Below are 25,635 nucleotides of genomic sequence, written 5' to 3'. Positions count from 1 at the left end.
TAGTGGAACTAGGATTGTAACGACCCAAAATCACTAATAAGGCTTAAGGTCCTTGATTAGTTTGCCGGGAGGGCATAATTGGTTTATGTGTGAATTTATTAGTTTAATGCATGATTCTGTGATAAGCACACTTGTATGGTTATATGAATGTAAATGTGATTATATACTATAATTGTGAGGACCACATTATTATGTGGGTAATTCTGCAACATACGACTTAAGGCGATCCTAAGGAGCTAGTTAACGGGAAAGTCACAACGGGGCTTAATACTTGACTTGGGGCAAGTCAAGAGGTATTCAGGTATTGAATGCTTATTTAGGATATCGGGTTATGGAAATAAATAATTGGAGATATATTTGAGGTTAGGAAGCTTAGGTGGGAATACTGGGGAATTTTACCATTTTGCCCTCGGGGACGTTTCCAGCACCCCGAGCCTCAGGATTGACTTAATTACCTAAGGATAGACTAAGTAAAACACATAACTCGGTAGAAACATAAAGAACCCACCTTCCCTCCTCTTCCTTTTCTCTCTCAAAGAAAACCACACGAAACTTAGAAGATCTTGGCTGGAATTCAGAGGATTGGAGCTGAGATTTAAGAGATTAGCTCAAGGATTAGTTGAGGATTCAATCAAGAATTAAGGTAAGACATAAGCTTTATGCATGGTGATTAAATTCTATGTTTATGGCTGGGTTTTTGAGGTGTTTATGGATTTTGACATTGAAGGACAGAATTGAAGTTTGGAACCTAGGAGTTAGCTCAGAAATCTTTTAGAAAGCTGGTTCATCAAAGAAGGTAAGCTCGAATTTACGATTTAATGGCTGAATCTTAGTGTTTCCTTGATTGGTTTTGATGTTTTTAAGCTTTTGAGTTTCAGAGATTGAAGTGGGATTTTGGTGAGTTTCTAGGTTAAGTTTTTGCTGGGTTGTGTTGCTGGAATCATATTAGAAGTTTTGTGATAATTGAGTTGTGGAATTGGGATGGTTTTGGATGGTTTTGAGTGAGGTTTGGGAGTAAAAAATGGTGGTTTTTCTGGGTTCGAAGGGGGCGGGCCGCGGCATAGTTCTTGGTGAGTCGCAGCCCTCCAAAGTTGATGTGTGCTGGAGAAGGAGGGCGGGCCGCAGCATGGGCTATGTAGGGCCGCGGCCCGTGTCTGGTTATGGGCATGGGTGAGCCTCTGTTTGGGGCCATGTCGTGGCATAGGAAGCTTGAGCTGCGACCCTTAAGGAAATTTGGGATTTTGGGATTTTAAGCATGGGAATTTAACCTAGGGTGCTTGGGATCGATTCTACTACCGTGTTTGGTACTAAGCTAGAAGCCCTTTTACAATTATTAATGGTATCCCTTATCTTGGTTGTGACTAGGTACTAAGCTAGGGCTCGGAAGGCGGATCGTGCTCAAGGGGCATCTCTCATAACCAGTACATTTGGAAACTGAAGGTAAGAAAACTGCACCCGGTTGTGAATTGATAATGGGACTAAGGGCTCCCTATTTTTTATGTTTTTTTAAGGATGGTATTATGCCATGTGAATAATAAACAAATGGCCTAAGAGTGTCGGAGTTTACATTGGCGCACAGAGCGCGGCTCAGCCACTAGTAGCTGAGGACAACTAATTATGCACTGAGCTCGGTTTAAGCGGGCCAGTACTGGGCTGCATATAAATAAAAAGCCCATGTCTTGAAATAATTGTGCATTAGGCCTTTTTCTTATACTGTAGCCAAACGCTCGCATACGTACTCATACAGGTCTCTCGCTCTTCTTCACACCCTGCAACTGGTTAATGTGTTGTAAGAAAATCCCAATCGAGTCCATTGGCGTTGGGTCCTTGCTCTACCTCTGATGCATGACACTTTTCACATGATAAGAAGGTATTGAGGATCAGAGGAACACCATTCTGCTTACGAGCAGGAGAAGCAGGGAAACCAGCCCAACTTAGCAAAGATTGTGCCGACTACTCTTTCTCTCTTTTCAATGTCTGTATCTATCTATATATTTTTGGTGTGAAGCAATTTCGTTCTCGATTACTGATTATTACTTTGTTTTTGCTTGTTTTATGTGCTCAGTTCTGATTAGATGAATTAAAATTCTTTTTCAGCTTCCTCTGCCGTGAATGACCTAGCTTCCTCTGTGTGTGCCGACTGACTGAATTGATGTGCTCCGACGATTTTAGATGAATTGATCCACCATTTTTACGATTGCCCTGGCGAGTTTACGGTTGTTCTTCTAACTTTGACGAATACTCCGACGATTTTACAATTGTTCTAACTTTAACGATTGCTCTATCAATTTGCTTGGATTGCTACTACCTTTCTATAATTGTGAGTATGATATCTCTCTTTATTTTTGTTTCCAAACACGCATTAGTCTAACATAGCCATAACCATACCTTTATTTTTGAGTTCCTTATTTTAGCTTTCCCCTTCAGATTTAGTAACTTTATGCCCTCAAATTTGTCAATATGATATCCACATATATACATTAAGTACAACATATACGACTTCAGTTATGTTCGACCATCAGTTTTTGTCAATGCCAGCCTCCTCTTCATGATTTCCTCTGTATGTTTTATTGCATTAATTAAGTTCAGTAAATGAGAATTATATACTGTTTGTGCCTATTTTGGTTAATTGTTTTTGCCCTTGTCTTTGTTCTTCCCTTTGCTTTTCTGCTGTTTCTTTTAGAGATGCTGACTGGAACAGTAAAATTGAGTATGCAAGGACCATGTAGTGGTCGTCCAAACTTCTTAGTCACCCTGAAATAACATATATATGAAAATATCATTATAATGTCAACACTAATCTATGCACTCACTAAATGTTTAATGCAATAAAGAAGTGGGGATTTTCCATAAGTGGGTATAAGCTGTCTAAACTAAACCAGTTCAGTCCTAGTATCCCTGTTTTATTTCTCCTGTTTTGGAAATGGATTATTTAATTAGTAAGAAAAGCAGTGACATGCCTCTATTATATAGCTATAATATAAATGTGAATGTATTATATAATAGAATTCAGATGATACAAAAGATGATCTTGTCTGCTTGAAACTGAAAGGTATCGTTTTCACTTTTTATTAATATATGATATGATTCTTGGATTTTTGACCCTACTGGCTGCTAATTGATGACTACAAAACTGACCAAAAATCTAACGCACCACACCAGCTGTAAAGGCATAAATTAATAGAACCAACCCAATGCAACATACGTAATCTTTACTTATACTTTCAATGAGAAAAATAATATATATTATAAGTAATATACATATGTACAAATATTCTCACCCTTACACAATCACACACGTATACACAAGTTTATATAATTAAAAGAATACATATATTGCGACAATATTTATAATCGTACAGACCTAATTAAGTAGTCACCCTTTTGAGTTTTGTGTCTCACATCCTACTACACTAGATAGATAGAGTGCCTACTAATGCAAAAGTCCTATCTAATTAATTATTTACAATATTATAGTCAGGGACAGATAGGGGATTAATTGCATTTAAAACATTTAGTGAGGGTTTTTTATAAAATAAAATAATAAAGATGTTGATAGTGATATTTAATGCTTCCATTTTTATAAAGGAAACAAATAAAATTATTAAAGCCGGTGCAAATGTATTTTATTTTAATTGGAGTATACCCTTGTTCTCCATGTGCCTTAACTCTTCTTTTGCTTGGTAAAAATATATATTTATGAATTGTCACGTATTTTATGAATTTAGATTTGACTCACTTTCATTATATCTCATTACATTGTAAAGGTGTTTATGTGCTGAGACGAACTTCAAAGAAACTTTTTTGGCAACAGTTTGCAAGAGGTATGCCTCTAACTTTTATTTTAATACTATGCAAATATTAGAGGAGTTTGAATATCTTAAATATTCATCCATAGTGTAGTAGGTTCTAGGATTGTTACTGTGTACTGTGGTGATAACGGAAGGTTGAGAACTTGTGTGTTTTAGTGAAGTAGGATCTGAGAAATTTGTGAGCTGCGGAGATAAGGAAGAAAACTTGTGTGTTGTTTGAATTGATATTGACAGATGGTTCGTTGCTAGTGTAGGGAAAATATTGTTCGATTTTATGTAGATTTGTCTATGATTATCCTATAATTGAATTGTGTTTGTTTGTTTGATTGGTTTGATTATAACATATAATTGTATGAATGTACTTATTGCGTGTTGGCATACACATATAGCATAGCCTTTTGTACTTCTTGTTTTATATATGTTAGTTTTCTTCTTGTCCCTTCTCACAGAAGAAAAGTTTAAAAAATGAAGATATATAGGCTCTTATTACCAACTTTGGACATCAAGTTTGGTGTCATTTTGCTTTGATTGTTTCCTTGTCCTATGTGTTGAATGATGGTTTGGTGTATTACTGATTTTCTTAGTCAATATATTGAATGGTTATAATTGTTGTATAGTGCAGATGGATAAAACTTGGGTCCATCTTAACAGGTTAGTAAAGAAAAATATATAGTTTAGGATTTAAGTTTAAGTTTGAGTTTGAGGACTTCATTATTGAAATATGCTCTGACTATTGTAGAGCTACAAAGGAATATGAGAATTGAGCTAGGGAGTTTGTGAAGAATGCAATAATTAATGTTGGTTTTCCGAAAAAGATTCTTTGTCCTTGCAACAAATGCCAGAATTTAAGACATCAACTTTGAAATGAAGTTGTTGAACACTTGGTAGTGTATGGCATGGACAAATCTTATAAAACATGGTTCCATCATGGAGAAGATCTACATCAAAATAGCACGACAAGTATTAAGTCTTCAAATGATGTATTTCAAACTGCTGAAGTATATTCGACTAATGATGTTGAAGCATATTCGACTAATGTTGATGATTTAGATTATGATAATAGCGATGAAGATTTTAATAGGCTATTGTTGGATGCAGAATCACCATTGTATGAAGGTTGCTTAAAGTACACTAAACTTTCATCTATTGTTGGCCTATATAATCTGAAAACAAAGCATGGATTCTCAGATGTTGGTTTCACTGAGATGTTGGAGATGATCAAAGCTATGTTGCCAGAAGATAATCTACTTCTAACATCTATGTATGCAGTTAACAAGTTTCTGAAGAAGTTTAATCTTAACTATAAGCATGTCCATGCTTGTGTTAATGATTGTTGTTTGTTTACAAAAGAAAATATTGATGCCCAAGAATGTCCCAAGTGTAATTCTTCAAGATGGAAACAAAATGTGCACACAAATGAGATTTTACTAGGCCAACCTACAAAGTTGTTGAGATATTTTCCCATTACACCAAGGCTTCAAAGGATGTTTAGATCCAAGGAGACAACTACAAGTCTAAAGTGGCATTTTACTAATAAAAGCACAGATGGGAAGATGCGCCACCCAGTTGATTCAGAGGCTTGGGATGCAATTAATGAGAGATGGCCAGATTTTTCACTTGAACCTAACAACCTTCGATTAGGACTTGCTGCTGATGGAATTAACCCTTATAAAAGTATGAGTTCTGCATATAGCTGCTGGCCAGTAATGCTCGTTGTATACAATTTACCACCTTCATTGTGCATGAAGGATGAGTTTACATTTCTATCTATGTTGATTCCTGGACCAAAGCAACTTGGAAATGATATAGATGTTTATTTGGAGCCTTTAATAGATGAATTACTTGAATTATGGAACGACGTTTATGCGTATGATGCTTCTACGAAGAAATTTTTCAATTTAAGGGCAATGTTGCTATGGACCATAAATGATTTTCCTGCTTATGGAAACTTGGCTGGATGTGTGACTAAAGGAAAATATGGTTGTCCTATTTGTGGTGAGTATACAGATGTTGTTTGGTAGAAGCATAGTAAGAAGATGTCTTATTGCAATCATACTAGATTTCTACCAAAACAACATCGTTATCGAAGAAAGAAGTATACATCCAAGTTAAGTAAAAAAGCTTCAGAATGTCCAACTATATTGACTGGTATTGAAGTGGTCGAGCAAGTGAACAAATTGACTAATAGTTTTGGAAAGGGTAGAAAGAGGGGTCGTGATGAGGGAGAAAAAATGTGGAAGAAAAAGTCTATTTTCTTCAGTTGACCCTATTGGGAGATTTTGCTTGTTCGTCATAACTTGGATATCATGCATGTTGAGAAAAATGTTTGTGAAAGCATACTCAATACATTGTTGAATTGCAAAGGGAAGTCAAGAGATCACTATGAATCGAGATTAGATTTGGAAGAGATGGGTATCATGACAAATCTCCATCCTTACGAAGAAAATGGCATCATTCGTCTTCCTGCCGCAGCCTACACATTATCAAAAGTTGATAAGAAGTTATTTTGTAAGAGGTTATTTGACTTGAAATTGCCTTATGGTTATAGTTCTAACATTAGCAATTATGTAGATGTGGAGAAACAAAAGCTGACGGGTCTTAAATCTCATGATTATCATGTGATTATGCAACAATTATTAGTTGTTGCTATTAAGGGTTTAATGGAAGAAGGTTGTAGAGTGACAATTCTTCGACTTTCTAAGTTTTTTTAGGGATTGTGTCAACGTGTGGTTGACAAGGAGGAGATTATAAAGTTGGAATTTGAAGCTGTTGAAATTCTTTGCAAACTGGAAGATTATTTTCCACCTTCTTTCTTTGATTTAATGATTCATTTAGTTGTCCATTTACCACGAGAAGTTAGGCTATGTGGTCCTGTGCAATTTCGATGGATGTACCATTTTGAAAGGTACATGAAAGTACTAAAAGGCTCTGTATCAAATTATGCACACCCAGAAGGATGTATTGCGAATCGTTATCTTTCCATCGAATGTGTACACTTTTGTGAGACATTTTTAAAGCATAATGATGAATTGATTTCTTCTGGTGATGTTCAAGATGATGAAACATAGAAGAACGTCCATTATCAGCTGGAAAATCTTTTGAGCTTGACCAAGTGGATGCAACAATAGCACACCGTTATGTGTTATTCAACTCATGTATTGTCGCACCATTTGTCAATATGCATATCAATGAGTTGAAAGAGAAGCACCCAAACTTGAAGGATAATCAAACATTGTTGTGGAATCGACATTCAAAAGAATTTTCTTTGTGGTTTTGTAATGCCCCGAATTTCCTAATAAGGTTTAGGACTTTGATTAGGAGGCCGGGAGGGCCATAATTGATCTATTATGCTATTTTCATGTGAATTATATTATTATATGGTGGTAAATGCATGCATATGGGAGTATTTATAGTTATGAGGGCATTTTGGTAATTTGGCCTGTTGAGGGCATATTTGTAAATTGGGTGCATATCGTAATTTGTGAATGAGATTTTATTATTATGGAGATATATTCGAGCTACTCGACTTGAGACGGTCATATATAATGGATTAGCGGTTTTGTCATAACGGGGTCAGTTTCGGGGTAATAGAAATGTTTATTTGGTGATGGATTGGGAGTATTTGAGATCAGGATGGAATTCTGGAAGTTTTGACTATAGTATCCCCGGGGGTGCTTTCGGGACCCCGAGCACTAGGTTTTATTTGAGGTTACTTAAGCTTGAAGTAGCTTGTCAGATAAGAACATACGTTAGGAAACCTCTCGTTCTCTCTCTTGATGGTCCGTTTTACCGTTTGAGCGTTTTCGAAGATATCTTGAGTTCTAGGAGTCAGAATCAAGCGAGGGTCGAGGCATAGCGATCCTAGGAAAGAATAGAAGCTTCTTAACCGAAGGATTTGACGGAAAACAACCCAATCAAAGGTATTTGAAGTTTAAGTTTTGAGTTATTCCGAGTTTCTAATCTTTGAATTGATTTTGTGAATCGTTGAGTTTTCAGTTCGTTTGAACCTTGGGTTTTGAGGTATTGGGAAGCTTGGGAACTTTGTGTTGATGATTGGGGAATGTTTAAGTGTGTTTTTGGGGACTTTGAAGTGTTGAAAACACGTTGGAGAATGGTTCTGGGTTGGGTGCCGCGGCCCTATTCTTGGGCGCCGCGGCCCTTGTGTGGGGCGCCGACGCTTGCCTTTGGAAATTCTGGGGGCCGCGGCCCAAGGTGCTAGGGCCACAGCCCTTGCCCTGTTTTCACCCCGTTTGCTCGTTTTGACCCTGGGAACGTAGCTATGGGCCTCGGGAGTGTCCCTACTACTTGGATTAGTTTGGATTGATCTCTTGGAGGCTAGATGTTGGTTTGAAAACCTTTGGTTATCATGTTATTGATGGTGTTCCATATTTGTTTATGATTAGGTGACCGCTAAGGGCTTAAAGGTTGACCATTCTCAAGGGTCGTTCCTATATTGGTTCTAGCTCGGATTTGAGGTAAGAAAACTGCACCCTGTGTATACGTGACATGCATGGCTATTATGATGCATGTTGGTTGATTATTATGTATGACATGCGTGGTTATTATTGATGCATGTCGGTTGATTATTATGTATGACATGCATGGCTATTCTTGGTGCATGTTAGTTGACTATTAAACGTGACATGCATGGCTGTTATTGGCACATGTTGGATTGTTGAATATATTGCATATGATGCATAAGAAACATGTGATTAGGACATGCTTTGTATACTGGGTGTGATATCGTTCAGAGCTTGAGCCTCTGTGTTAATGCATAGTCCTAATTGTACTGATATCTGTTAAGTAAGCATGATGAATACCTTGTTTATGGATATTGGACATGTGATATATGTTTGGTAGCATGGCTTACCTGTGTATGGCGCTGACTTATTAGTCAGAATCGACAATGGTGTCAGATCCGTTTGTGAAACTGTGACTTATTAGTTAAGTTCACCACGGGCTGAGCACTGGTCGTGTTTTACCGACCCAAGGGTCAGAGGTGGCAGTGCGTTGTAAACGCCGGGCCAAATAAAGATTGGATCCAATCGAGGTCGGCATTGAATGACTCATATGGGGTATTAGTGCTGGACCGACCAGAAGGTCGATGAGAACTATAAGCGCTTGCCTGGTCTATGATCAGATGTTTATGGCCAAGGTATATGACCCCGGTGACTGTTTGTCACATGGCCAAGGGACGCTGTCCATTGCATGACTCTAGGGTCGGGAGGAAGGTTATGTTGTTGACCATTCACCTTGCACCTGTCCTAATCAAACTTATGAAGGGATCACTTGTCAGTTAAGCCCTGGTGACCCTATCGTCACATGGCTAGAAGGAGCGATGCTCACTATTGTGACTTTTGGCTATTGTCACCTATTTGTTTGGACTGATAGTCCTAAATGGTTATTATGATCGTTGCTAAGACTATGTCACGCTTTATTGTGTTTTCTTGCTGGGCTTTGGCTCACGGGTGCTACGTGGTGCAGGTAAAGGCAAGAGGAAGCTGGACCATCCTTGAGTTGGAGAGCTTAGGTGATGACGTGTACATATGCAGCTGCTCGTCCGCCACGGCCGAGGTTTAAAGTGGAACTAGGGTTGAACCCTGTTTTGCCGCTTAGAACGGCCTGTTGTAAATATTTTCTATAATAAACTCTGAAGCTTTATTTTCGGGATCCCAATGTATATGTTAAACGCTCTAGTGAAACGTTTCCTCCTAACCAAAGTTTTAATCCCTAAACCGCTAATCATACTTAGTTACACGTTTTGGCCAAATGACTCGATTAGCGAGTTTAGCACTGTTTACAAGGCACACCGTAACGGTCCCTGGAGTTTGGGGCGTTACAGGTTTTATGAGAAGGTTACAAACATACTAATTTTAATTTTATATTTTGATTATTTTTTAAAAATTTCATGTAATAACAAATATTTTCTTTTTCAGCTATCTAGATATGAGAAGGCAGATAACGTGTTAGCTCAATTGACTGAAGGCCCAAGCCGCATTGTAATTTCTTATAAAGGTTATATGATCAATGGGATGCGGTTTCACAAAAAAGGAGCTGAGAAAAGTACTCAAGACAGCGGTGTGTACTTAGAGGCTCATGACAGTGGGAAATTTGATGATAAAGAAGAGTATTTCGGAGTTATCAAGGATATAATTTTACTTGATTATCGCACCTTTAAGGTGCCACTATTTTTGTGTGATTGGGCAAATATTCGAAGTGGTGTTAAGAACCTTGAGTACTATACACTTGTGAACTTTAGTGTAGGACAAGCTCAATCCATTAGTGCAACGCCCTGGTTACCCCAGAACAGTTACGGTAAACGGTGGACCGAAAATTTGACTCGCTACCCGAGTCATTTGGTCAAAAACGTGCTCTAAGTGTAATTAACTGGTTAAGGTTTAAAAACCAACAAAAAGGAAATGGATATTTTCAATACAAACTGCTCTGCAGAGCTAAACAAAATGTTTACAAGTTGTTCTCAGTACAAAATGGTCATTATTGTTTTCAAATTTACAATCCCGCCGACCTAAGCGGCAAAAATAGGGTAAACCCCCTAGTTCCTCTGAGAACTCCTTGGCCGTGGTGGTCAAGCAGCCACATATGTACACATCACCACCTAAGCTCTCCACTCAAGGCTAGGTGAGCTTTTCTTTTCCTTTACCTACACCACATAGCACCCATGAGCCAAGGCCCAGCAAGAAAACATAACACTATATGAAACATTATCAAATGATTATCATTATAATCACACTGAGCATGAAGCTTTCAAACAAATGAGTGAACATCACATGAGGTCCTGATAAACCATACTGAGTGACTGACAAGCAAGTCACTAACTCAAATGGAAGAGTGGCTGCTAGGTAAGCCACTAGCCTTCAACAGGTTCTGGTAAACCATACTGAGTGACTGACAAGCATGTCACTGTTTCAAGTGGGAGAGTGGCTGCTAGGTAAGCCACTAGCCTCCAAGCACTTATTTCATTCATCGACCCTTGAGGTCGGTCTGGCATTAATGCTCTTTGAGTCATTCAATGCTAATAGTCGATTAGATCTAATCTTTATTGGCTTGCGTTAACACGCTAAGGCCGTCCTGACTAATGAGTCAGCTCAATGTGACCAGTGCCCAGTACCACTGCCGAACCTGACTAATAAGTCACAGCTTCACAGTTGATACTAGCACCTTTGCCAAATCTGACTAATTAGTCAGTACCATGCACAAGTGAGCAACGTATGCTAAGCATTCTATATTCAATCCATGTCCATATTCACACAACCAACATGCCTCGTGAATAACCATGCATGTCACACTTGGGGTGCAGTTTTCTTACCTCTGGTTCGAGCTAGAACGAATAAAAGAACGACCCCTGAGAACGATCAACCTTTTGGTCTTTTAGCGGTTACCTGGTCATAACCAATTATGGGATTCCATCAATAAAATGAATAATAAAAGGTTCCCAAACCAAAACCTAACCTCCGAGACATCAAACACTACTCAACCGGGTAGTAGGTTCAACCCCGAGGCCTTAGGCTTGAATCCCCATGCTAGAAACTCCATTTTGGCCAAAATACCACTAAGGGTTGCGGCCCGCCCTAGCTGCGCCGCGGCGCACCCCCAAACAGAGGCGGCCTAACCCTGACAGGCACCTTGGGCCGTGGCTCACCTATGCCATGCCGTGGCTAATTATGCAAAATAGCCCAGAATTGAGCACGCACCAGCAAACCCCCTCCTGCGTTTTCCCTTGGAACCAGCCTTTCAAACCAACCCAAAACACCAACCTAACACCCAATTTAACCTCCAAACATCACCCATAACTCTCACTCATCATAACCAAAGCAAAACATCAACCTAACTCCCTTTGATTCCAACTATCCACCTAGTGATTACAAGCTGAAAACTCAAAACTAAAACAGAGATAAACCAGAAAGTTATGGCTGAAACTCACCTCAAATTCGAAATCAAACCCTCTTCAATGGCTGAACCAAGTCTACAACCTTAGCCCCTTGATTTCCTAGCTTGATTCCACACTTTGAGCTCAAAATCTTCAAAGAAGAAATGGAGGAAATGGATGTACGGGAAAGGAATTTCTTACTCTGTTTTTGTTCTGTTTCTACAGCCATCTAAAACTTCACATATATCCAAACCAAATGACCTAAATGCCCCTAGGTCATTTAAGGCTTCTAAAATCATTTAAAGGGTAAAATTGGTACTTTCCACTTATCCCGTTAATCATAATTAACGCTTCCCAATTCCCGCTAATCTCAATATTCTCAAACACCAATAATTCATATCCCGTTACCCTTTAACGCCCGGTAACACTCTAATCATTAAAACACCCCGAGACTCACCCCGAGCCCCGAGCCTAAGCCTGTTATGACCAAACCGATATTTAACATACCATGATTGTCTCATGCCGAATGGCTCGAACAAACCCACATCATAATGTGGTCTCAAAATATATCACAAAAAATGCGTACAAATAAACAATTTACCCTCAACGGGCCAAATTACCATCACACCCCTGTAATCAGAAATATGGACTCACATGCATGCATTTCACATCATATCATAATATAATCAACATATACATGCATTTTATCAATTAATAACATAATTAAGCAAGTATGGCCCTCCCGGCCTACTATTCACGCCGTTAAACACATCGGAGAATTCGGGGCATTACAATTAGGGATCCATATATATTAGCATCGCAAGCTAAGAAGGCATTTTATGCAAGAGAAAATGAGTCGTCTAATTGGTATATAGCTTTAAAGGCTTCAAATAGAGGGTGTTTTGGACTAGAATATGAAAAATAATGAATTTTGACCATTGATGTATGTTTGTTAATCTTCCCTTATTTCTCTCTCTCTTAGCATTAATCTATGTTGTGTGATATTACTTTGTCACTAATATCCTTAATCTACGATTTATGTTTTTTTGTGCAGTGATTTCAACTAGAAAATGACTATACTGCGAATAGGTAAAGACAACAAAAAAAGAAGAGCATCCTTGAAGTATCAACTTGGTGGTGATGACTTGCTACATGACAGCCCAATTCGTAAAAGAAAGACTTCCCTACGTAAATTGGTTGCAGCAGCTACTAGGGTTGTCATTGACTCACCACCAGCTCTTAGTATAAGGGCAACAACTCGTCGCATGATTCTAATTGACTCACCTGAAGTGATAGAGACAGCTCTTGACCAAAGTATAACTAACTCTCCTATTGCAAGTCAACAGAAGGTAGACACTTGTAGAAAATCAACTCGATTACAAAATACAAGTACTACATTTCAAGTTGAATTTGAAGCAACACCTCAAGATCATAATGCAAATGAAGAATTAGAGATGATTACCAAGAAGACTAGAGGCAGAACTATCCTAGCTAATCTTACTAGAAGGAATGGTGAATTGATAAAAATCAATTGGAACATGAATGGCCAACCAATTGGTGATAATTCAATACAATTTGCATCTTTTGTTGGTACTCTTGTGAGAGAGATTGTTCCTTACACTCTTTCCGATTGGAGGAAAATGACACCAATCATGAGAGATGTTCTTTGGGCATCTATTCAGGTATTGTTTTGTGTAGTAGTTGTTAACCTTGAGAATTATTTTGACTTTTTTATTTATTGGATGTTAGCTTAGATGTTCCTAAATATAATTATTTATAATCTTAACCTCTTATCTTATTGTAGGCCAAGTATGATTTACATCAAGATTGGGAAAATAAGTATTGCTTTCAAATGATGGTTGACCTATGGAGAGCCTCAAAATCTAGGCTTGTCAAAGACATTATTAGTGCTAAAACTGAAAGTGAACGACAAGCACTAAAACCAGATTGCATCAAGAGTGATGTAGAGTGGAGGGCTTTTATTAAACAGAAAACTAGTAAAGAGCATATGGTATGTCTATAACTATTTAATTCAATGTCTATTTAGTTTTTTTTTTCATTGCTGAGCCAACACCCCTCTTAAATAGGCTTTACGGGCTAAATTTCAAGAGATAAGAAAGAAAACTATTCCACACACCTTAAGTAGAAGAGGATATGCTCGAACAATTGATGATATGGTATTTCATAAACTAAAAAAAGATCTTTTAATTTAAGTTTATCTAATTGCATTATTTAATTTTCTCCATGATATCCTATGTAATATGCAGACTAAACAAAATCAAGGTGGGAATATAACTAGGGTTCAGACATTTCAGAAAGCCCATACTAGGAAGAATGGTGAGCTAATCAACTCAACAACTTCTGAATTTTTGGTGAGTACTTATTACTCATAATTTTGGATGTTTATACTTACTTTTACTCTTGTACTTTAACTTTAAAAATTGATATGTAGGGGCAATTAGATGACATTATACGTGAAAACCCAAATTCTGAAACTACAAAAAATATCGAAGAGGATGCACTAACAATATTGTTCGGTGAACCAAAATCTGGTTGTCAAATTGGCCAAGGAAGAGGGATGTCAAAATCAAAATCGATTGTTGTTCATATGTATCAAGACAAGATTGAAGTACTTGAAAAAGAACAACACAACATGAAGAAGCAACTTGTTGAATTGCTCAAACTTTTTAAGGGAAATGTAAAAATTCCCACTTATTCATGTTTATATATGTTCTATCATTATGTTAGGTCAAAATCTAACTTATTGTCTTATTTTTAGGGTGGTAAAGTATCAACAAGTGATGGACAATCTCACATTACTCATTCTCCAAAGGTAAACAATTATTTTGTGTCCTTTAAATATAATTTCTAATGTGTCATGTGTCATGAAAATTCTTGATTTTTAACTTTGTTCTTTGGTTTCTGTTCATGTTGTTAATTAAAGCCTTCAAGTTCTTCATTGAATCATTGTGACAAGAGTGTTGTCCATGAAGAGAGCCATAACTTTTCAGATATGAATAGTGCTTGTTACTTGCTTGATTGGAAGGGTGAAATGGTTGCTGAAGGTCGTTGGTCTTCTAGTGATCCAAACACACTTGTTCATGGGATTCCTCTTGGACCCGAATTCATGCGAGTGTGGGTTGACATTGCTATCTCACTGAGTGCTTATTTGTTTCGTCCTAGCCACTCAATGATCACCATACAAGAAGTCGTTGGCTCTATTATTGCATGGCCTTCGGAGAAGGTTGTTCCGAGGTGTCATTTCAATGATAGAGCTTACTGTTAAGGTCAGTTTTTTTTCCTCTGTGTTTATACTTTGAGTAGACATAGATTAACTAGTGTTTGACACTCAAATTGTATCATGGTTAAATAGAAGTTAATGTTTAATGAACTGCATCCTTTTATTACAATTTTTGAACAGAAAAGGGAGGCCCCAGCAGGTGAGAAGCCAGAACCAGTTAGAACTCACCTCCATAACATGATTATTGTTCCAGAGATGATCAGAAGCATCATCAGTGTGTACAATGGCAAGACCTTCAACCAGGTTGAGATCATGCCTGAAATGATTGGACACTACCTTGCTGAGTTTTCTATCTCATACAAGCTTGTCAAGCACGGTAGACCAGGTATTGGTGCTACCCATTCATCTAGGTTCATTCCTCTCAAGTGAAGGCTGCCAGTTTGCATATTCAGTATTTTTGTTTCCAAGACTTCCATGAATTTTTGTTTTCTTACTTTTTGTGTTGCTTAAAAGAGTTTGAATACAATCTCTTTAGACCAGGGAACGTGGTTTATAGTTTGAGATTATGCTGATTATTGATCTTGGCCAATATTGGAAGTATCTTTTTTTCCCCTATTTTTTTTTAATGAATTATATGATATAATTTTTAAGGCTGATTGAGTTAGTGTTTGACACTCAATATTAGACATTATATTGCATCAAGTGTTTTGAATCACAAAAACAGGTTTTATTAAATAAAAATTAACTAGTGTTTCTAAATAATTATGGAATAAGTGGATAAAAAAGTATTATGAATATCAAAACAATAATTATATTTTAAGCTTATAAAAATGAGAAAATAACACAAAAAATGTATTATTGTAAAATAAGTGGATAAAAAAGTATTATGAATATCAAAACAATAATTATATTTTAAGCTTATAAAAATGAGAAAATAACACAAAAAATGTATTATTGTAAAATAAGTGGATAAAAAGTATTATGAATATCAAAACAATAATTATATTTTAAGCTTATAAAAATGAGAAAATAACACAAAAAATATATTATTGTAGAGTATTCAATAATACTCTCAATATAAGAGTAATAAAGTCTTATGAAAACTATCAAAGATAATGATAATTTAAGCATATTAAAATATTAAAATAATACTAAAAAAGTCTTATGATAGAGTTTTCAATAATACTTTAGTATAAGTGGAAAAATGTATTACGAAAAGTGTCATGACTTACGATAACACAGCCTTCCTTAATGCTTCCAAAAGTCTTATGATAACTATTTTATAATACTTTTTTGGTATTATAATAAGCATTTTTTCTTGTAGTGTAATAATTATCATAAAAACACTAAACATTCTGCTTCACATAAATAATTTCAAAATGAAGAACATACCTTTAATGATAATCAACTCGGATCCAACGAAACCTTTGAAGAATTTCTGTTGCTTTAAAAGTTGAAAGATAGAATTATGATTTATATCAGAATGAAAATAATCTAAAAGCTACCTGTGAAGTAATGATTTTTTTTAATATTAAAAATTCTATTTAATATTAATCTATGGAGAAGATGCATTTTCATTAAAAAAATTATTTAAAAATCAAAAGAAAAATAGCAAAATCGATCACACCTACAGTGTATACTATAAACAATAGCAAATAAGAGAAAGACTAACCCAAACGTGGAGAACGATTCTTAAGATTGAGGTGACTTAAATGGTAGAGAAAACCTGTTAATATATAACATTTAAAATTCAGAAAATCGATGACACTTATAGTGTATACTATAAACAATAGCAAATAAGAAAAAAACTAACCCAAACGTGGAGAATGATTCTTAAGATTGAGGTGGCTTAAATGGTGGGGAAAACCAGTTTATATATAACATTTTAACCGACTTTAAATGTAGCTGTTTCTTCTCTCTAAGATAACAAAAGCATTAACAAAGCTAAGGACAAAAGCCCGCTACAGGTTCCGGGGGAGCTTAGCCTTAGCCTGTAGCTCCCCCAGAAAAAGGGCAGGCGACACATGTAGATGATATCATTTTTAAGATTAAAAAAGATGTTATCCTCTATCTCCTCACTAACACTACTACAAAATTGACATGGGACGATGGTTTTAAACCGTCGTATCGATTCTCGTACGTCGGTTCTATACTGTCGTCCCATGCAATGTCATGCCATGTAAAGCAAGAAATGACAGTTTAAATAAAAGCATCATCTCTTGTCATACATGAGACGATGGTTCCTATACAAACGTTGTCTCTTGTGGTACATGAGACGACAGTTCCTACTCAAGCGTCATCCTCCTGCAATACATGAGATGACAATTTATGTGCAAGCATCATCCCCTGCAATACATAAGACAACAGTTTTGTGGAGACAGACGTCCCATGTAGAATATAAGATTTTTTTTTCATTTTTCTATTTTCAACTACTATATTCATTCATAATTTCATGTGTAATTACAACATAGTTCAGACAGAATCAACAAGCAGACAAAACCAATAAAACTCAGTATGTTCCAAATCTAAAAATTACAAGATCAAAATATATACTTGCAATAACTATGTAAGTGCTAACTAAAATCTACAACTAGTATATTTTTTAATTCTGATTTCAAAAGTTACTCTAGCTATGACTCATCCGTTAAAGAAGCTTGGCTGCCCATTCATTTCGAGTTTCATTAATTTTGCCAAGTGTATATGTATTCTTACCACCACAATACAAAACACAAAATAAAAAACTAAGTGAGAAATTAAATTCAATAGAATTGTAGTTCAATAATTATATATACACTTACATTACTAGTTAGCCATCGCATGGGTGTCTCATTCAAGCAATAGTCCTTCATCATTCTTATGATATAAAAGTCGCACTCTACTGATAAAATATCACAAAATACATTCAATTTTCTATCAAAACTTTTGTTACCTGTTCATGGTCATAAGTAATGATCAGATGCGATGGCCAAGCAACATAATTGTTGACTGCATGAACCACAAAAGTCATGTCATCCCCAACTGAGACAGGTAGTTTCGCACTCCCATCTAGACATTTATCAACAGCCATGCAATAGTTACCAGGTGCTAAAATTTTCCCATGTACATTGCCTTTGGTAGCCACCACCCGTCCAAGAGCCACAACATCACCACTTTGCCCAACGTATAATTTGCACTTAACATCTTTCTGCAATGATGTTATAGTTATTATAAGTTAAATAATTATTTCTTAAAAAATATAAGAGAATTTACCTTCAGTGGCTCAGGATGAATAGAAGGTGAAGGTGTAGGTGTCTCATACAAAGTACTAGTGCCAATCGGTGCCTCAACTTCTGGAGTAGTGTAAATTGGAACCTCAACATCTGGAGTAGACTTCTGGAGAAATGTCAATTGGTGCCTCAACTTCTGTTGTATTGACTCTAGAATGGCTACCAAATCTAGACTGACTACCAAAGTTAGCTTGCATATGTGACATCTTGGTTGATAATTCTTCAAGCTTGGACATGAACGATTCTTTCAACTTTTCAATCTCCTCCCTATGTCATATATAGGATTGTCGTTCAAACTCAATTTGTTTTTTCTGCAAGCTTTTAAGACCCCCCCCCCCCCCCCAAATATGAAAGTAGTCTCTTTGTGTGACACCTCGACTTTGGCCTCGAACTCGACCGGGGTGCTCAGCAGTACCAAACACTTGTGTTAGGATGTAATTTTTTCCGATCTCAATCAGTTTTCCCTCGTTTCTTTGCTCAAGCATGTCTTCCTATACAAAATATAATCAATTATTTATTTGTTACTAAAATATAAAACAATTACCAAAAGCCATTTAACGTTTTACAACTTACGATGGCCTCTCCCATGACCTTGTCACACTCTGTGACATAGTTGCCGGAAAAATCTTTTTTGGCCTCCTTCCAGAGTATAGATCGATATATCTGCTTTGTTGTGCCCCACTTAGCTTGCTACATATAATAGAATTAGGTCAATTTTAACATAAAATGAAGAAAATATAAAATCAGGCATAATTCTTTCTATATATATACTTACTAAATCAGCTTCCAATTTAGTATAGCTATGGCGTGAAGTTCTATGAGGGTATTGTAAATGATTACACCTTTCTTGTTGTAATTTTCTAAAATCTTGAAACTCTTTGGATGTCCTTCTCTTGACAAATTCTTTCCAATGTGTTTCTTCTATATGATAGCTTGGTGGGTACTATACAAATATATATGAAACACTAATCTAATATATATATATATATCTGTAAAATTTATTTGAATATGTGTCGTGTGAAACTATATATACATATTTAACATAGAGAAAGATCTCCACCATTAGCAATGGAAGACATATAGAGAAAGAAAGATGGTTATAGTTGTAGAATACTAAAAACATTTAATGCATGCCCATAAAACATATTACAAAATAATAGAAAAAATTATGAATTGTCCATTACAAATAAATGATATATATATTGAATATTATTAAATGGAAATAAATGATACTAAAACTCAATAAGCTACCTATTAATTTCATTTTCTAATAGAATAATAATGAAACAAGTACATATTACATAGACAGAACTAAATAAATTGAAATTGGCCTGACACTGTATATACCAAAAAGCCAAGTGAATTGTCATGGACCAATGCAAGAATTCCTTCCTGGACTTTGATAAAATACAAAGTCATAAGTAGCTTTTCTGACACTATATATCCAAGAAGCACTTGAAGCTTGATAGCAAGAAGTTCTAAAGGAAAAACCAAAGAACTTATAATTGAAAATAAACATAGAAAGCTAAATATATACATTGAAGCAAGTTTGCTTGATTTATGTAAAAATTTCAACACAATAAAAGTAAACTCTGAAATCAACCAACTATAGAGAATACACCTACTGGAAATGAATTGAAAACATCTCCTTGAGCTGTTTGGCTCTCCACTAGTTGCTTGGATTCTTCATAAGCTTTGCTTGATGTTAAGAAGATAAACAATACTTAAATCAGGTCTGACGAAACAGAACTTAAAATTATTTCAACATTATCCAACTAGAGAAGAATCCAACATTATCCTTCCTGGAGTTTGATAAAATACAAAGTCATAAGTAGTTTTTCTGACACTATATATCCAAGAAGCACTTGAAGCTTGATAGTAAGAAGTTCTAAAGGAAAAGCCAAAGAACTTATAATTGAAAATAAACATAGAAAGGTAAATATATACATTGAAGCAGTTTGCTTGATTGATGTAAAAATTTCAACACAATAAAAGTAAACTCTGAAATCAACCAACTATAGAGAATACATCTACTGGAAATGAATTGAAAACATCTCCTGAGTTGTTTGGCTCTCCACTAGTTGCTTGGATTCTTCATAAGCTTTGCTTGATGTTAAGAAGATAAACAATACTTAAATCAGGTCTCACAAAACAGAACTTAAAATTATTTCAACATTATCCAACTAGAGAAGAGAACCCATACTCATATTATTGGTACAGATACTCACATCTTAACAAAATAAGAATAGATATAAGAACAAATACTCATATTATAAGCATAATAATACCAACTCCTCACCACCATTAATATTAAAGCTTATAACTCCATCAGATGGAAATTATGCAAGTAATAAGAGACACCAAGGAGTTGAGCTTCAAGACTATTCAAGCTAGACAAGTATATTTATATGTAACAAGTAATCATAAGTTAGAATGTTCTTGATGGGCATGAATTTTTCGTATGCATGTGCTAACAAATGGCAATCAATGCCTAGTTTCAACAAATATACAACACGAAAATGCAACTGAGATGTATATTTTCTTTTCCTCCATAATAGTAATTAATATAAACTTAACAAGTCATAATTCAACAAAGTAAATAAGTGGTAGCTCAGCTTTGATTCAAACAACTACTTGAGCAAAGTTGTTATCTGGTTTGCTTAATCTTGAAAAGATACATGACTAAAGTAGAGATATTATTAATATGATTCTTTCCTCTTCCACAAGGCAATTTTATCTACAGTTACCAAATTTCAATTCCTTCCAAATAAAAATATAGAACTAAGTTTTGATGTCTCTGCCTAAAAATGTAAAGTTCTAAAATAACACTTCAATATTGAGTAGAAAACAAAATAGGAGCACATGTATTTAAATTCCCTTTTCAATATAAATGCTTCATTAATATTAAATGTGCAGCGCTAACTAGATCAAATCCCATATCACATACATGAAAGAATGACTACAAGATAAAAAAAATTAGTACAATGATAATGAAAAAATCAGTTGTACGTGTAAAACTAGTATCATTTTGTTTCTATTAACCTGATTATAGCTATACAAGTCACCAATATATGAAAATATAAGATTGCACACTACAATCCATTTCACTAAGGCATTTTAACAAACAATTTATGTGCAACAGACAAAACACAGAAAAAGAATATTATGAGCATCAAGATAACAACTCAAACACATTATGAAAGGGAATGCTACAAAAGGAGAAGAGCATAGAAGATTAAATATATCAAATATACCTCCCATAATTGAGCATGTGCACCCATTACACCACCAATAAGGGTTGACGAGAGAGCATACCATGTATGTATATCCATGGAATAGATCTGAAATCAATGAATATAACAAATAGAAATGCCCTCTAAGCATAAGCCAATGCTTCTATATATACTTTACACCAAATAATATACACATCAAAGCTCATAAAAGGAGGCAATTCTCTCAAAAGGGCCCTGGTTTTGAAGAAGAAGCTATTAGGAGCGAAGAGGCCAGCACAGGTGAAGTCATTGAGATATCCATTATTCCACAAATTATTGAGAAGAATTCAAAATGTATACATATAGAAATATAGATAGAGAATGAGAAAAAAAAATAGAGCTACTACGCAGAGAAAGAAGAGAATACCCAAATGGCTAGTAAGCATAAATTTGTCTAAAATAATAAGCCAAAACCAAATATCTCACATTCTTTCTCAAGCTGAATATATATATATATATATATCAAAATAAATAGGGTCCTAGATTTGTAGCTTTAAAAAGAGTTAATATATGCAATTCTAGCTCCACAAGATTCAATGACAGTAATATATACTGAAGAAGAAAAGGAAACAAAAGAAAGAACTTACAAGAAGAAGAAGAAAGTCGTTCGTGACATTGGTGAGCACCTCCAGCGACATTTCAGTCCAATTTCCATAGGGGTTTTGCTTATCTTGAGCTCACGAACCCAACCATTCCCTTGAATTCTTGTTTCGAAGACGGTGGAGGCCAGAAAAATCCTCCAAACTCACATCGGCGACAGAACTTCGGGGGGCCAGTTGCGACGGATGCCGACGAGTGGGGAGGCAAGCTTCATGGGTTGGGGGTTTCGGGGGCCAAGGAAGCTCGTGGTGGGGTGCGTGTCATTGGGTGGTTGCTGGAGATGGCTCGTTTGGTCTGGCCGACTGAGACGCGAGAGAAGAAAAGAAAGAGTGGTGGTATCGGGCTTGGAAGAAGAGGAGAGAGAAGGGGCTAATACAATTTTAGGATTCTAGTATTATCATTTTTAACTCCTTTTTCTTATTCAATTAAATAAAATCTGATATTTAATATATTAATTCATTTATTTATCAATTATTTTATTAGTTACTCTATTTTGTTAATTTAGCACTTAATTACTAGAGTATTTTTTTTAAGTTAAACAAATATTTATCTAAATCTGCCACACAAAATATTTATCTAAATCATTTTTAAATCCCAAAAAAATAATTAGATGATATTTTAAACCAATTTATCACAATTAGTTAATAAAATAATATTTTTATTGAAATTAAAACATTTTATATCATAAATGATATAATAATTGAGCAATCCTTTTTTTTTTATTTTAAATCTCACAATTTAAAATGTAAAATATTCAAATCATAATAAATTCTATTTAATTTTTTTTTAAAATAGTTCTTATTATTTATTTCTCAATAAATAATATGAATTAAAAAAATAAAACTCTTTAAATTCTAATTATTTTTTATTTTTAAATTTTAATATCATTTATTAATTATTCCAAAAAATAATGCACAACTTGGGACATAAAAATCTATTTATCATCCCAATATATAATTAAATCAAAAGTGATTTAATTTTCATAACTTTCCCAATTAAATTATTTTTTCAATTAAATATTATTTTTTTTCCGTAAAATTATTAATGTAGAATTTGTGGGATGTTACAATTTTGCACTCCTATTATAAAAAATAATTTTACATATCACAACTCTAAAAATTCTCTTAAAACTTATAATATAATGATAGAATTTATTATGACTAAATATATTTTTAATCACAATAAATTACATTTTGTGTTACTAATACTTTTCGTCATAGATTATTTTAGTAATAACATAATGTTGATGTATTTTTTGTTATTTTAGTAAGTTTTTTTAGTTACAATGTTTATATTTTTTAGTCGCAAAATGTATTGTGACTAAAAATAATTTGTTTTTGTGATGATAAATATTTCAAATATTTTAATTTATATAAATTTTCAATTAAAATAAAAAATAATTTTACTTATACTATTATCACTAACAATTCCTAAATACTATATATACGTTTTGGTGACCTACCTTATGACAAATTGGACATAAAAATATAATAACCAATTGAATTTGCAATTAATACTATAAATTATTAAAAAATTAGGAAATTATTTGAATAATTTATTTATATAACTAATAGCTATTCTATGTTTCAAATTATTAATTTAACATTTTTTATGAATATATTTATTTAATATATTAAATTATAGTAACAAAATACAAATTTATGAATACTTGATTAAAAAAAATTGTATTTGGATGAGACGACAGTTTTCGTAGAAATGTTGTCTCATGTTAAAAGTAGACATGTTACGACAATCTCACTAAAAGTATTGTCTCATGTAAGAATTAATTTGCATGACACAACAATTCAAGAGATAATGTCGTGTCATGTCTATTTTTGACACGAGACGACTGTTCTATGAAAACTGTTGTCTCTCATGTGTTGCCTAAGTATAGTTTTGTAGTAGTGTAAATTCATATGTATAAATATTATATGGGGACTAATTAATTTATATGACACTAATAATACTTTTATAGTAATTATACCACTTTAATACTACACGTAACATATACATTATTCTCATTTCCCTTTTTCTAGAATGATGATTACATAAACAAACTTACCGCATAGTCATCCCGTAAAAAGCTTCCACTTTGCCTATATATCATTTAAAAGGCAATTAAGTGAAATAAAGAAACTCTCGAAGCCTATGGAACCTTCAGATCACTCTTTTCTCTCTCTCTCTCTACTTAAATTTATATTTACAGTTCTCTTTTTTCGTTTTCTTGTCGATATATGTGTCAGCCTCTTTTATTTCCCATTAACCTCTCTGTCTCTCTTACTTCCACAAAACTCACACCTGATCACTATCTTTCTCCAAGTCCATATCCATTAGAGCTCCATTGACCTCTCGGCAACCAAGAGTTAGTATAAAACTCAATTAATTTATTAAAAATTATGAAAGAGATAAAAATAAAACAAAAAAAAATTATGAAAGACAAAAAAATAAAACAAAAGGGTATAAAGAGAAGAAAAAGTCAACTAACCGTCTGTTATATTATATAGTATAGAAATCTTTTCTTTGTTGTCTTCTTTTGACTATTATTATTCTTTAACAAGTTTACAAAGAAACCAATTTCGCAGAAACTTAACACATGGTGTTATCTGTACGTATGTGATCTTTTAGTGATGCTAATGAGGTAGATTTGTCCTTAGTCTATAGTCAATACTAGCTTTGGCTATAGTGAAGTTGATTGGAACGTGTTTGAATATATAGTTAATAGTAAAGAAATTGGCATTATTGTTTTTGTTATTAGTATTTTTATTAATGATAAATAAAAGTTTGATTAAATCATTTCTGTTTGTGTGTAGAAAAGATTTCTCTGTTTCTCTGTCCAGTCTGGACCAAAGGGCCGGCGGAAAGAGGAAGATCCTTCTCTTCAAGATTTTCCATGGCAAACCTTCTTTGTCTCATGATCATCCCCTTCTTATTGTTTTTTAAAACTACCAATGCATATTCAAACCCTCATTGTTCACCTTCTTCTTGTGATAATATTATCACCATAACCAGTCCTTTCCGACTTAATACCGATCCAAAAGAGTGTGGTTACCCAATTTATGAGCTTTCTTGCGAGAACAATCTTACTTTGTTATACTTCAACTCTGTCAAATACTTCGTGCGTTCAATCAATTATGCCAATTACACAATTCGAATTGTGGACTCCAACCTTAACAAAACCAATTGCTCCTCTCTCCCAAATAACTATCTGGGAGAAGAATCGTTCTTCGATGGTTTCAGCTCTTACAATTACACGTTCGCGAAAAGTATATCAAAGATTATAGTATTCTTGAAATGTGCAAATCCAGTAAATTCCTCTGATTATATAGACACAGCTTATTGCAATATTGGTGCTACTTTAGCCTCCCAATATTCGAAAACAAAAACTACTGCTGATCATATTTCTTCGTCTTCTTATTATTATTATGTGGTCGATGGTGTGCTCAACGTTTTTGACTTGGCGAGCTCGTGTCGCCCGGTTCTAAGGACCTTGGTACCGGATCAGACAATTGTCAACAGAAGGAATACTTCTTTTGTGGATATTCACAACCAGCTTACA

General features: G+C 34.7%; 3 protein-coding genes across 10 annotated transcripts; 1 reads left to right on the top strand and 2 right to left on the bottom strand.

Moving 5' to 3' along the window:
• The first annotated feature begins 13,547 nt into the window (after positions 1-13,547).
• LOC133834523 (uncharacterized) lies at positions 13,548-15,554 on the top strand. 2 transcript variants are annotated; one of them, XM_062264166.1, is made up of 8 exons: positions 13,548-13,711; positions 13,788-13,877; positions 13,968-14,072; positions 14,153-14,398; positions 14,480-14,533; positions 14,645-14,987; positions 15,122-15,219; positions 15,352-15,554. In XM_062264166.1, the coding sequence occupies exons 1-6, from the start codon at positions 13,553-13,555 to the stop codon at positions 14,984-14,986; spliced, it is 996 nt and encodes a 331-aa protein (XP_062120150.1). In that variant the 5' UTR covers positions 13,548-13,552; the 3' UTR covers position 14,987; positions 15,122-15,219; positions 15,352-15,554. The 2 variants fall into 2 exon arrangements, with proteins under 2 accessions (XP_062120150.1, XP_062120151.1); XM_062264167.1 differs by lacking the exon at positions 13,788-13,877.
• Positions 15,555-17,495: 1,941 nt separating this feature from the next.
• LOC133778875 (uncharacterized) lies at positions 17,496-18,692 on the bottom strand. The gene is made up of 3 exons (XM_062218892.1): positions 18,623-18,692; positions 18,191-18,384; positions 17,496-18,125 (listed from the first exon to the last, which is right to left on the bottom strand). The coding sequence occupies exons 1-3, from the start codon at positions 18,690-18,692 to the stop codon at positions 17,844-17,846; spliced, it is 546 nt and encodes a 181-aa protein (XP_062074876.1). The 3' UTR covers positions 17,496-17,843.
• On the bottom strand, positions 18,662-22,447 carry LOC133834524 (uncharacterized). Of its 7 annotated transcripts, none has more exons than XM_062264169.1 (5): positions 22,067-22,447; positions 21,462-21,548; positions 19,833-19,905; positions 18,983-19,150; positions 18,662-18,897 (listed from the first exon to the last, which is right to left on the bottom strand). In XM_062264169.1, exons 2-5 carry the CDS (start codon positions 21,476-21,478, stop codon positions 18,748-18,750), a joined length of 408 nt encoding a protein of 135 aa, XP_062120153.1. In that variant the 5' UTR covers positions 21,479-21,548; positions 22,067-22,447; the 3' UTR covers positions 18,662-18,747. The 7 variants fall into 7 exon arrangements, 2 of the variants coding, with proteins under 2 accessions (XP_062120153.1, XP_062120152.1); XM_062264168.1 differs by having other exon boundaries at positions 19,833-19,900; XR_009893357.1 differs by lacking the exons at positions 18,662-18,897; positions 18,983-19,150 and having other exon boundaries at positions 19,695-20,313.
• Between the last annotated feature and the right edge of the window lie 3,188 nt (positions 22,448-25,635).

Source organism: Humulus lupulus, chromosome 5 (assembly GCF_963169125.1).
Source record: "Humulus lupulus chromosome 5, drHumLupu1.1, whole genome shotgun sequence".
NCBI classification, from domain to species: Eukaryota; Viridiplantae; Streptophyta; class Magnoliopsida; order Rosales; family Cannabaceae; genus Humulus; species Humulus lupulus.
This window is presented reverse-complemented; position numbering and strand designations above follow the sequence as displayed.

What these genes read in the sequence shown, in the direction of transcription:
- LOC133834523 (XM_062264166.1), top strand. Translation starts at nt 13,553, where the DNA reads ATGATGGTTGACCTATGGAGAGCCTCAAAATCTAGGCTTGTCAAAGAC. An exon ending in AAACTAGTAAAGAGCATATG is followed by an intron (nt 13,712 to 13,787) that starts GTATGTCTATAA and finishes CCTCTTAAATAG; the next exon opens with GCTTTACGGGCTAAATTTCA. An exon ending in TCAAACTTTTTAAGGGAAAT is followed by an intron (nt 14,399 to 14,479) that starts GTAAAAATTCCC and finishes TCTTATTTTTAG; the next exon opens with GGTGGTAAAGTATCAACAAG.
- LOC133778875 (XM_062218892.1), bottom strand. Translation starts at nt 18,692, where the DNA reads ATGCTTGAGCAAAGAAACGAGGGAAAACTGATTGAGATCGGAAAAAAT. An exon ending in CATCCTAACACAAGTGTTTG is followed by an intron (nt 18,385 to 18,622) that starts GTACTGCTGAGC and finishes TAACTTTGGTAG; the next exon opens with TCAGTCTAGATTTGGTAGCC. An exon ending in TTCATCCTGAGCCACTGAAG is followed by an intron (nt 18,126 to 18,190) that starts GTAAATTCTCTT and finishes ACATCATTGCAG; the next exon opens with AAAGATGTTAAGTGCAAATT.
- LOC133834524 (XM_062264168.1), bottom strand. Translation starts at nt 21,525, where the DNA reads ATGGTATGCTCTCTCGTCAACCCTTATTGGTGGTGTAATGGGTGCACA. An exon ending in CACATGCTCAATTATGGGAG is followed by an intron (nt 19,901 to 21,461) that starts GTATATTTGATA and finishes CATCAAGCAAAG; the next exon opens with CTTATGAAGAATCCAAGCAA. An exon ending in CTAAATTGGAAGCTGATTTA is followed by an intron (nt 18,898 to 18,982) that starts GTAAGTATATAT and finishes TATTATATGTAG; the next exon opens with CAAGCTAAGTGGGGCACAAC.